The sequence below is a fragment of the Squalius cephalus genome (assembly GCF_949319135.1).
Source record: "Squalius cephalus genome assembly, chromosome: 20".
NCBI classification, from domain to species: Eukaryota; Metazoa; Chordata; class Actinopteri; order Cypriniformes; family Leuciscidae; genus Squalius; species Squalius cephalus.
The window spans coordinates 25,485,512-25,498,274 of NC_137141.1; the positions used below are offsets into that span (position 1 = coordinate 25,485,512).

The 12,763-nt window shown below is 37.2% G+C and overlaps 1 protein-coding gene across 3 annotated transcripts in view; it reads right to left on the reverse strand.

The window, feature by feature from the left end:
* Window positions 1–89: 89 nt before the first annotated feature.
* kcnk2a (potassium channel, subfamily K, member 2a) overlaps window positions 90–12,763 on the reverse strand; it is a 32,754-nt gene continuing 20,080 nt past the window's right edge. For all 3 annotated transcript variants that reach the window (XM_079853691.1, XM_079853690.1, XM_079853689.1), the window contains 4 exons: window positions 10,054–10,214; window positions 7,690–7,876; window positions 7,394–7,533; window positions 90–1,271 (listed from right to left, as the gene is read on the reverse strand). In XM_079853691.1, the coding sequence (XP_079709817.1) occupies window positions 948–1,271; window positions 7,394–7,533; window positions 7,690–7,876; window positions 10,054–10,214 (812 nt within the window). In that variant the 3' untranslated portion in view covers window positions 90–947. The remainder of the gene's footprint in view (window positions 1,272–7,393; window positions 7,534–7,689; window positions 7,877–10,053; window positions 10,215–12,763) is intronic.

Here is a 12,763-nt window from a genome sequence, read left to right on the forward strand (position 1 = left end):
TGTGATTGAATCTTAAAACCGATTTACCAAGATCCAACTCAAATGAACTAAGATTTTCAGTGAATTTCCAACATTCTTTAAAATTTCCCCTTTTGAGTTACACTTAAGAAAACCATAGATTGGGAACGACATGGCGGTGAGTAAATGATGACAGAATTGTCATTTTTGGGTGAACTATCACTTTAAATCATGTGCAGGCTAAAGGAAAATATAATGCCATGTTACATTGCTAGAAATATATTAATGCATTGCATTACCACACAACTTCATTCAGCAGTCAACAAATGATTATTGATGTAGCTGTATGTCCACTTACGACCGGTTCTATCAGAAAATTTGTATTTGCTTACAGAATCATGCTATTGGTGCACATCACATCAAAAATTATACAATAAAACAATGTGAGATGCTTCGACCCTGACACTGTTTCATGTATTTTCGGTCACAATTGCTCTTAAACAGAATGTGAATGTAGATTTTTTAAAAATCAAGATATAAACAACTGGTGAGCCACCAATCACATCTGTCAGCATCATAAACGCTCAACCATTCTTGCCTGATATCCTGTAATAGTTTATTAACAAAATGCTTACACATGCTGGGTTTGCGATACGCATCAATAAAACAAATAAATTTGTCAGTGTTTGGACAAGATTGGTGGTTCATCATCTAAAATAATACATTTCAACTGTACGTACTGTATCAGAGTAGCAGCTTCTGGGAAGTCTATAAGGCACAAATATGATTAATTGGAAAGTAAAAGCTGTTGTCCTGTTCTGCTCAAGAACACACACTTCATCTTCATTCCACAGGATAATTTCGCTGGCACAAGGCATAAAGTCCCCTTCGCATTCCAGTACATTGAAAACTGTGATAAAAGCACATCCATATACATCCAGGAAAGATGTAGACACAAATGTATCTTCCTGTTCTTCTTTATCAGTGTTTTAGCATTTGAGATGTTCAATGATGGAGATCTCGCCGTGATCGTGGCAGTCCGGGGTAAGACCGTTCAGGTACAGACTGCCATTTTTGGTCAGGGTCGGGAGACCTTCTTTCTCTAGTTCATCTGTGTAGTTCACGGACAGGGTCCTCCTGCATGGCATGTCCTGACCTGGATTTTGTCCCAGCTCTGACGACAGCTTGCGCTTGATGTACGCCGCCCGCTGAAACTTGTCGTAAACTTCCACGCTCAGGCGGCGCCGCGTCTCTTTGAATTCCGCCGACACATTAGCCGTCCATTCTGCAGCGTGAGCGCGGAACTCTCCCACCTGGAACACAAGGGATTGTCAGTGGGACCAAACGCAGTCAACTGTCATTGTGTGTTTAGAAGCATTTAAGAGGTGTAAATCAGAACTTCGAAAATCTGTTTTCTGTGAAAATGTTTCAGCTCGAGGGAATGAGAGGCATGTGGGCTGACTCAGCTGGGAGTGTTAAAGAAAGTAATTCGGGCCTGGTGCTATAAGACTGTACAACTCAACCACAGTGTGGATCCGTGCTATAGATTTTTAGGACCCCCTCATCCCAATCCATAGCTGTTATTGGGCTTATCATGTGATACTTAAAAACATTTGTGCAATTTATTCCAGACCGCAACAGTGTCGGCCCAGATCCGGGCCACATCTGGTGTAACAATAGATTGGCATGTTGGTCAAACTATAATACAAACCGTAATACAATTTTTACTATTTTTGTGATTACTCTTTCCAATATTTGTGTATTGACTAAAGACTGTAAAGACTAAATTCTATGTCAAATAATCTTTCTATTCATCAAAGAATCCTGATTTTTTTTAAATCAAAGTTTCCACAAAAATACTAAGCAGCACAACTCCTTCAAACATTTACAACAATACAATGTTACTACTACTAAAAATATTTCTTGAGCAGCAAATCAGCATATTAGAATGATATCTGAAAGATCAAGTGACACTAAAGACTGGAGTAATGATGCTGTGAATTCAGCTGTGACAACAGGAATACAAAATTTTAAATATATTTAAAATAGAAAACATGAAACATTATTAATAATAATAATAATAATAATAATGTTTCAAAATACAAGAAAACTGATGAATGAAGTCCCATTTTCAGCAACCAATATTCCAGTCTACTGAATCCACAAGAAAAACCTGTTATATTAGAAATCATATAATGTGCTGATTTGGTACTTACATAGCCCATAATAGTATTACTATTATGATTATTATTATCACAGTTGAAAATGATTGTGCTGCCTGATAAAGTGTGGAAACAGTACAGTGTGTTTTTCCATTTTTAAAACCAATATTAGACTTGAAAGCGTACAGCGACCTGCAAATACTTCAGCAATTGAAAAAGACAAAGACATTTTGAAAGTGCTGCACTGTGGGAAACCACTTGGATGAATAAGCTGCCAATTCTGCACACAGACAGAGCGTTTAAATAAATACAGCATATTTTGAGAATATAAATAGTCATTTGTTACATTAAATATGTCTTTACAGTATTTTTGGATCAATTTAAAGCATCCTACAGTGTAACTGTCTGGCTGTTGATGCACTCCATCGGTTCCTACCTACCAAACCTCTAAAACATAGTACAGTTACACAAAAATTACAGTGTAAGACTATAGTCTCTAAATGTTCTCAGCCTTGTGCTTGAGATTCTCCGGATGCACTATTACCAGAAAGCCCCTTAAAATATATTCTAACTTACCACTTTAATTTATTCAGGAAGAAATAGTTCACTATAAGCCAAGACAATGTCAAGACAAATTGCATGGGTCGCCTTGTAGTAGGAGTTGTAGTAGGAAGAAAACTAATAAAAGAGTAACACCACTGAGAAAATCTGATACAAGTAAACAAGGAACATTTGCTTTCCTCTCTAATGAGGTCATTAGATGGTAAGTTGGTCACAGGACTCTTGAAAAGTTCTAATTTGAGATGATTATTCAGAAGAAAAGAAGATTGTGTGCGCTACACAACACCTTTACAGCACCTAAAGGAGAACTCCGGTCAATTTTAACATTGAGCTCATTTTTTTGTAAATTTGGAGTGCTGTCAGTACAGAGAACAACGACAAAAATCGGTGTTGCCTACACCGTGTTATCCTCTTTTTAAAATGTGCACCCTGTTGACTTAAATGGGGCAAGTTTTAAACCTGCTTTTAGCCTCTTAACATCCTTGATGTGTCATTACAAGTGCACAGCCAATGTGAGTGATTCCTTCAGAGTGAACACGGGTGAATCTGACTGCAGTAGATGTGAAAGATATGAATAAAAATGAAGTTAATTCGGCCAGCGCACATACCTGTATTTATTTCCTGTTTTCGGTCGAAGTCCATAGTAGTCGATTGTCGAGTTCACGCGCGTGATCATAGGTAACTAAGCAACAGTGGAGAATTCGACAATCGATTACTGTGGACTTCGCACTTGTAATGACACATCAAGGATGTTAAGAGGCTAAAAGCAGGTTTAAAACTTGCCCCATTGAAGTCAACAGGGTGCAAATTTTAAAAAGAGGATAACACGGTGTAGGCAACACCGATTTTTGTCGTTGTTCTCTGTACTGACAGCACTCCAAATTTACAAAAAAATGAGCTCAATGTTAAAATTGACTGGAGTTCTCCTTTAAAGGGACACCAGGCAAGTCTGAGTGTTTTTTCTCTACGAAGCTCCCCCTACTGTCTGGTAGTAAATGCTTTCAAACACTCTGTCGTAAAAACGAACTGTTGTCCCTCCCCCCTCGCCACGAGCAACCTAGCTGAGCAGAGGAACCGGCTATTTCAAAACCAGTTATGTCTACCGAGGCAAGTAAAGCAATATTTTATTTCCAACTGATGGCGATTTTTTTTTTTTTTTATTGTGTTGTCATGCATACTAACGTTAGTATTTTTACCGGGAACGAACGATATGAACGAGGCGAACTACTGCTTTCGTGTTTGTTTGTTTTTGGGAGAGTGGGCATGAGCATAAATATATATCGGAGGTTAATATTTGTCTAAAGTTATATTAGCAAGGTCTATAAGTTCATCTGGTAGAATGACGGTTTACCTTTGCTTGTCTAAGAAAACATCAGAACGTTTTTTCTAGCTCGATCATGATATGTGCAACATGTTTATTGCCTATTATCAGACGCGTTGACTTAGTGACATAAAATAAAAGTGCAAGTTACACAAATAAAACCGACAGAGGAACGGCCAAACAACTACAGAAATCAAACGTGTTTGCTAATGACAATGCTAACATCAAAGTTATAGTATCTAGCGTACTAGTAAGCCCGTAACAGACAGCGATCATAATAAAAACCTTTACAGACAATAGCAAACATCCTGAGGTCACAATTACTTGAAATTTAAATATTAAACAGTTTATTCCAAAGATACTTGCAACAGCAGCCATGTCAGCATCCGTTTTGCAGGCTTCTGTTTCTCTCAGTTCTCGCCATTCTGAAAAAGCCGGTCCAATATTTACTCGAGTCTGACTTCTTGCTCGGTCAGCCTCCCGTTTCCTCTTTCGTTGGTCCTCCGACAAAGATTTCCTAGCTTTCTGCTTCTTTTTTACAGGCTCAGCCATAACTCAATCTATCATTGCCCTTCGCTTATAGCTAGCCGGTGCTTGAATGGGGGCGTGTACGTGTGCAGTGCCGTCAAGCAATTCGTAACATTGCGAGACCTGATATCACGCGATACTTCCTGACGCCGACCCGCCGGCCCAAAGTTGCAAGTGAGTTTTTTCCGCTCTCGGGCACCAGGGGGGTGCGAAACCACCACCATTCAACCCGAAATACCGACTCCGAAGCTGTTCAGTTAAGGTAAAAAAGTTACCTAGTGTCCCTTTAAGAAACCCTGACAGGTGATGTATTATGGATGAGAATCAGGTAGCAGAACTGGGTCATTCAGACCTTTCATTCACATTAATCCTGCACTGCATTTGCCTTCTCCTTGATTTCCAGTAAGATGTGATAATGGACTTCAGTATATACATTTTCAGGTTTAGATTTACAGTTTTCTGCTGCTTCACACAGGGCTGAATAATACTGAGGCCTACATTCTGCTTTTTGTGAGAATTTCCGTACATGTTCTTGTAAAGGACGAATCCCAGCTCCTAAACATAAAACGAATTATGTCTTTTGTGATGCTATAGACTAGAGTATACCGTCATGGGCACTTTTATCATCTCATCATATGAGAAAATGTCTCATTATGTGTTTCAGAAAGAGCAAACCTGTTCCGGCTAATGCAAGCACATAATTCTCCAGGCTGAAGCTCATTCGTTTTATACACTAGAGTAAATGAAATCTAAACACAGCGCTGATCTGTGATTGGCCCCCGACACATTGGAACGTTCTGCTGTGAACTACATAGCAAACAAAGCCACGATAACACACAATGAACTCCTCGACATGACCTTGAAGATTTCACACAGGCCTCATAAAACATAATCTTTATAGAAATGCTATACAAGTAATAAAGTCAAATGCCTCTTTCATATTGTGGAGAATACAGCTCAGTAGACATTAAATCAACTGTACAGAATTTTGCAGGGTACAGTTGTGATGGAAAACTTTGTGATGTAACTACTCAGCAAATATTAATAAGTACAGTCAAGGGTTGCATTGCGTGTCATTCAGCATTTATTATGTTTGAACTGGGAATGCCCTCATCCACATTTCATTTCTGAATTGGAATTTAGGTTGCAAACAGAATGCATAATTGAAAGAAGTTTCAGCAACACTTTACCTAAAGCCCTTATGTATAATGCATTATATCTTTTCATAAATAATTGTAACCAAATTTAAAGTGCATTATAATATTTGCAGATTCTGAAATTGATTGTTTGCAATGCGATTTAACTTTCTAAAGGTGTATTCAATGATTAAATAACGATTATAACTGTGGTTACAATTATTCATGAGACTATACAATGCATTATAAGGTACATTACAACACAATTACTACATTAAAAATACCTTTATGTATAATGCATCATAAAAGTGTTACTGAAATTTCTTATGCTTACTAACCAAGGCTGCATTTATTTGATTAAAATATCCTGGTTTGGTGCTCAAGAAATATTTCTTATTATCATCAATGTTGGAAAAAGGTTGTGCTGCTTAAAATGAGGATTTTTTGTTTAATAGATGGTTCAAAAGAACTGCATTTATTTAAAATAGAAGTTATTTGATAGCCTGGTAATACCAAACTCTGCTAATTCGCTTTGCTTCGTAGACAGAGTCTGGAATGGCATAATTGAAAAGCGTTTTCTTTCTCGCGGGGGGCGCTTGTCTGAAGTTTAAAATCATTGGTTACCCGTAAGCCAATCACATAACGTTTGGTTATGGCGTGTGTTATGCGCATGCTCAGCCGCATCTAACTTCCACTGTAAACACATGTATGATGCGAAAACAAAACCATCGAGCGAAATACTGGAGTGAACATGGCTGTGAACGACTTTTGGAGATTATGTGAAGTAAATCTACGCATCCACGGTACAATCAGCGTCTACGTCACGGCTCTCAGCACGCCCTCTGTTCGTTGATTGGCCGGCTGTTTTGAGGCCGGAGGAAAACAGGGAAAACGGTCGCTATCTCAGACTGAGTACAGAAGCGAACTGAAATTGAGCGGAAGTACGAAGTCTGACGTAGTTATTTGAATCATTATAAATGTCTCAACTGTCCCTTTTGAATACAAGTATTATTTTATTTAAAAAGAAAAACCCTACTGACCCCCAAACATTTGAACAGTAGTTTATAGCTAAACATGTTTTCATGCACTCAGCATATGTATTTCCAAAAAAGGTTATAATATAATAATATATTATTAATATCACTGAAATTGATAACATACATGAAAACATAATTTCTGATGATAAAATGGGTAAATATAGCCATTATTTTTTAGAAGCCATCAGTTTTAACACCAGTTTAGGCTAAAACTGCAGATTATCAGATTTCTATTTGTTTATTTTTTGTTCTCAACAACTATTGTATAATTATAGTTAATAATTATTAACTAAGAGTAAATAATAGTAAAATGACTAGTTTAACCAACACTTAGAATCAAAATTTGTATGTGATACTGATCCTCCCAATACACCATCACTATCAAAAGTATTGATATTTATACTATGTGTTCATACTTAACAGGCTTACATGGTAGAGATTTTAAATAACACCATCTGTTCTAGCCCAGACAAATAAAACTCTTCTGCTGTGTGTCTGTATTGAAGTGCAATACAGTCAATTTCCTTTCTAATATATTTCCCAATTCAACATCCTGTGGTTCATAACCAATTCACACTGGAACTGAGAGGGAGCTAAAATTCTGAAATTCAGATTTTTGCTTAAAAAGCGTGGAACAGAAGTGCCGCTCTCACCGTGGGGTTGCCTGAAAGCATATCAATAAGCACATACCTCCTCTTTGGTTTTCTTGGAGATGACCCGGAGCCAGTCTCCAATCATGCTGAGAACTGCAGCGAAGTAGGCAAGACCCACCAGGATCCAGAACCACACCAAGGGCTTATAATAGTCCAGATACTCGATCTCAGAGCCTCCTGAATGAGATAAATGAACCCACATAAACCCACCGAACTCATGAATACACTCGACTACTTCAGTTTGAGTTGTTTTCAGGGTATTTGTTTGCTGTCAGAAACTAACACAAGTGCTTGAAATTGAGATTGAAGGAGCAAAATAGTGACTTCCTTCACCTGCCACAAAGTCTCCAAATCCAATAGTGGTTAAAGTGATGACGACAAAGTAGATGGCCTCCAGAGCGCTCCAGCCTTCAATGTGTTGGAAGATGAGAGCGGGGAGAGCCACAAACAGCAGGCACCCAAACAGGATGAACAGGACTGTGGATGTCACACGGATTTTAGTTTGGCTCACGTTCCATTTCTATAAGGAGAAACAGATGCGAAGGGAGGTTGAGAATGACGGGTGGAAAAGACAATTAAGCTCATTATAATCACTGTTGACAGACGTCCACTATACTTAACTAGAAACCGTCTGAAAACATTCATTCTTATGCAATGTCTGGCATCTAGTATACAATGTCACACATGAGACAGAGAAGCTACCACTACCAGTTTGGGATCGGTAAGATTTTAACGTTTTTTTAAAGTCTCTCTTGCTCACCAAGGATGCATTTATACGACTAAAAACAGTATAGACAGTAATATTGTGAAGAATTATGACTGTTTTCTATTTTTTATATATTTTAAACTGTAATTTATTGCTGAATTTTTTATCATCATTACTCTTCAGTGTCACATGATCCTTCAGAAATCATTCTAATATGCTGATTTGGTACTTATCAATGATCAGTTGCTTAATATTAATATGTATTAAAATCTTTTGTAACAAATGTAAATATCTTTACCATTACTTTTGATCAATTTAATGCATCCTTGTTAAATAAAAAACTATTAATTTCTTAAAAAAAAAAAAACTAAAACGTACAAACCCCAAACTTTTGAACGGTAGTCTACATACAAAGAAAATAAAGTAAATTAATAAATAAAAATTACAAACAAATAGATTTGAAATTTAGTGAAAGTTATGAAAATAATAAATCAACTTCCAATGACATTTCACACCGTTACCTGTCATTTGATACTCCCACACTCATGGAAAACCTGGAAATATCAGGCAATTTTAAAATGTAATCCAATCTTAAAATAAATTATTGTGAACATACATTTTTAGAATTGTTCAGCTGTAAAATACTTCATCTAGATAATTGATCTTGAGTAATGCCATAATGATGTCTATTTTCTGATAAAAAAAAGTGCAGTTGAATCATATGTTTGAATTAAATTAACATTTTTGTTTTACACATTTACTCAATTCACACAAAAATGTTTAGAAAGTATTAAGCGCTATTAATACTTATATCAGGCTTTATTAATAGACTGCATTAATATACATTAATTAGCCAAGCATGTACAGTTATTGCCTAATCTCAAGCCAAATATACTGTGACGAATGATCAGTCTGGCTGAAATACTGGCCAATCACTAGTTTAAAGACCCCCTCAAAATGAGAGCTTTATGGCCTTTAGTCAATTTGTGTTAGCTCTGAGTACACCTAGATGGTAGGGTACTACAAAATGTTGACATTTTTAGCATATATACACATTTAAAATGTGCAAAAATAGGAACAGGACCAAAATATAGATTATAAAGAATGGATGAAGGAAACTGATTTTTCTCCAATCAAACGCTGCAACCAACCGGCATCATGAATGATGATTCTTGATGTAACTCAAAGCAATAAAATGTGGAAATATGTCGTCACAGGACAGAAAGCTGCACTGGACAAGCAAATTCATTGATTAGAGTTTGTGAAATAAACACTTGCCCTTAGAAAAAGATATATTTTTTCTTTCAGCCTTCAGCCTAATTGTGTTTATTATGTGGTACACAAAAGAATGAATGCACCAGCAATAAATAATTCACTATGCTGTATTGACTTCTGACAAAAAATGCTCTTCATTGAACACGTCAATGTTCCAAATTGTTCCTGTGCCAAAACACAAAAGCTCAGCAGAAAAGAATGTTGGTGTATGTGCAACGAGTGCAAACAAGATGGCCACCAGAGGCACTTAAGTTATTACAGCGAATCATTAAAGTGGCCGAATGTTCTGCAGCACCAAACAAGGCTATTAGTAGCAAGCAAGCATTTCTTCAAAACAATCAGTATTTTATAGCTGAAGGGGATTTATTGAGCGAAGACAATAAAGTGCATTTCTGATAGAAGGGATTTGAGGTGCAAAGCCTTTTTTTTTCTAAATCATATAATATTGTTTAGATGTAATCTTTTGACTTGCCATGGTGGTTATTACACATTACGTTTTTATAAATATTTCACAGAATTGGTCTAATCTGTTGTTTTAACTTGAATAGCTATATACATTGTTCCAGGTCAACAGTTCTGGAAACAAGTTAGCATATATGTATGATTCTAGAAACTGCTGCACAAGTAAAATGATTATAATGATAGATTATAATGTGAATTAATGGTAATGGTTTTGCTAGTTTTATGTTCATGATTTTAGCTTAATTTTATCTCACCACAAACATCTTTTCCACTTTGGCGATTCCTTTGCCAAATATTGTTCCCAGCTGATCGCCCACTCCTGCCAAGAGGAACCCAAAGAGTGGGATCCCCAGTAGTGCGTAGATAATGCAAAAGATCCTGCCACCTTTTGTGTGTGGAGAGACATTTCCAAACCCTGCAGAAAGAGAAGTCCCAGACATTATGTGTAGGAATGATCTGCAAAAACATACAGGTCCCAGCTAACAGAGAATGTTCTTCAACGCTCTAGCAAGGTTCTCTTAAAGTTATGAACAAACGTTCTTTCAGTAACATTAATAGAATGTTTGTTCAAAGTTGTCAGGTCTTTAATTATGCTCTCAAAACATTAGCACCAAAACTTTATTTATACATCATTCATGAAATGTTTTTCTGAAACTTTTTAGTTGGATGTTAGTCTAATGTCTTTTAAAGGGTAAGTTCAGTATTTTACACTTAAAGCCCTGTTTACAGATCGTTTCTGATGAAATAGAACGGTTAAGATTAAAATTTGGACACATGCTGCTGTCCCGAGAATTTTAGGTTTATTTCGCTTTCCCCAAAACCTCTAGAATGGGTGTATAGGTGCACTCGAACAATCCTTCATAAAACGCATTAAACTTTCGTTTACAAAGACGTGAAACTCACCGAGTGGTCAGGGGTGTTCACTGATATGCTCACACAAAAATCGCTGCAAAAGATGCTTTCCAACAGGTGTTTTACCATTCGTTGTAAAACTGTGGACCTATTTTTCCAAACGTCTCACACCCGTAGATTCTTCCGTTGAGAGCTTGAATAATAGACTCCAGCCCAGTTGGTGGCGATAATGCACCTTTGCCAATTGCAAGCAAACCGCTGGCATTTGATTGAATACACAGAAGAAGCAAAAATAAAATTAACGAAATAAACCTAAAATTCTCGGGACAGCAGCATGTGTCCAAATTTTAATCTTAACCGTTCTATTTCATCAGAAACGATCTGTAAACAGGGCTTTAAGTGTAAAATACCGAACTTGTCCTTTAAATGTTACTACTCGCTACTTTTTCAGATAATTCAGAGAACATTCAAAGGTAACGTTCCCATAATACTTGCAAAGTGATAAATTAGAAAATACATTAACTTAACGGTCACCAAGAATCAAGAAAAGAAAAAGAAAAAAAAAAAACATTTTTAAAACATTTGAAAAAACTGCCCATTTTGAATGTTCAGAGAACATTCAGAAACAACGTTTTCATAATTTAATGGGAATGGTCACAAAATGTTCTTAGAACTCACTTTTATTAGCTGGAGTATTACTGTGCTTTCTGAAACATTTTGTTGTTTTCTAAAGCTTGTAAGATGTTTTGTTGACCATTTTCTTGAGTCAAACCGATAATTAAGAAAATTGAGAGGGCCTGCAAATCTCCAACCCTCTTAAAAAAAAAAGTTACTGGTATCAAGAGAGAAGAGAAGAGAAGCTTCTCTGAGGCTGTCTCAAAGGTTCCTCCCGACAACCCTAAAATAATATAGATCCCATGAAGGAACCCGTGGTCTGCAGACAGACCTGAGCCTTCTGACACCTCGTAGGATGCGGGAAACCAAGACATGCGACTTACAGAAGCCCCTTCAATGTGAATGTGGCAAGCCGAAATAGCAGCAACATACTCCGTGGTAGCAGGGGATAGTCCTGCTGAGAGATGCTCTTGAAGGAACTCCAGTACTGAACCAACCAGGCAGTTAACTGGGTTTAGATGACGCGGTTCACACGACGCGGTTCACACCATGATGAAAATATACCTGTCGAGAGACCAGAATCTATAGGCTGGTAACACTTGGAGGCCAGGAGCGGAGCTTTCTCACTGAAAAGCCATTGGAGTGAGAACAGTCAGCTCCCTCAAGAGCTGACCTAGCATGCACACAACACAAAATTATTGCCCGTCACCCTCAGAAATATATATTGGACATGGCAGAACAAATATCCTACACTTAAGCCCTATTCAGACAAGATTAACTTTACAAGGGTGGATGGAGTAATGTAATTTTACCACAGGACGTCTGTAATATTAATGGCCAATTCGCACAGGATAAGATATCTCAGTAAAACTAGCAGAAGTGGGAGAAGTAACTCGATTTACACAACGCCATTTTACATTGCTTCCTGATATCACGTGCGCAAACACATAACCTATTATGTCTGGTCAAACGATGTATCAATTAACTTCAGATTGGATTGTGTTGGTAATAGGCACTTACAGTACCTAACTCTAAAAGATGTTTCATGCCTCTAACAAGTGCTTTCGATCTTCTTTCTGATCTGAAGGGTATGTGGAAAACACTAGAGTTTTGCCACAGACTTGTCCCAGCATCTAGAACGCAACTGAATGCTTTTTCAAGCGTCTGCATACTTGGAAAAACAGTGGAAAACTACTTTTAAAAAGGAAATGACAAAATATTTACGTACATATTTACAGCGGGTCTATTCGCACGGGATTAGTATTACCTGAGGTCATTTTTCCGGACCTTTTTACTGAAGGTCAAAGTCGCCGTAATATTTACTAACATTGTCCATAATGATTACTGGCACATTCGGACGGGACTAAAATCACAGAGAAGCTCTGGTAATTATTACTTTACCCCACCTCTCCATGTTAAACTAGTCCCGTCCAAATAGGGCTTTATTCTCCGTTTTAAGTCAAACTCTTGCTCTAAAACACATACACTGTGACGAAC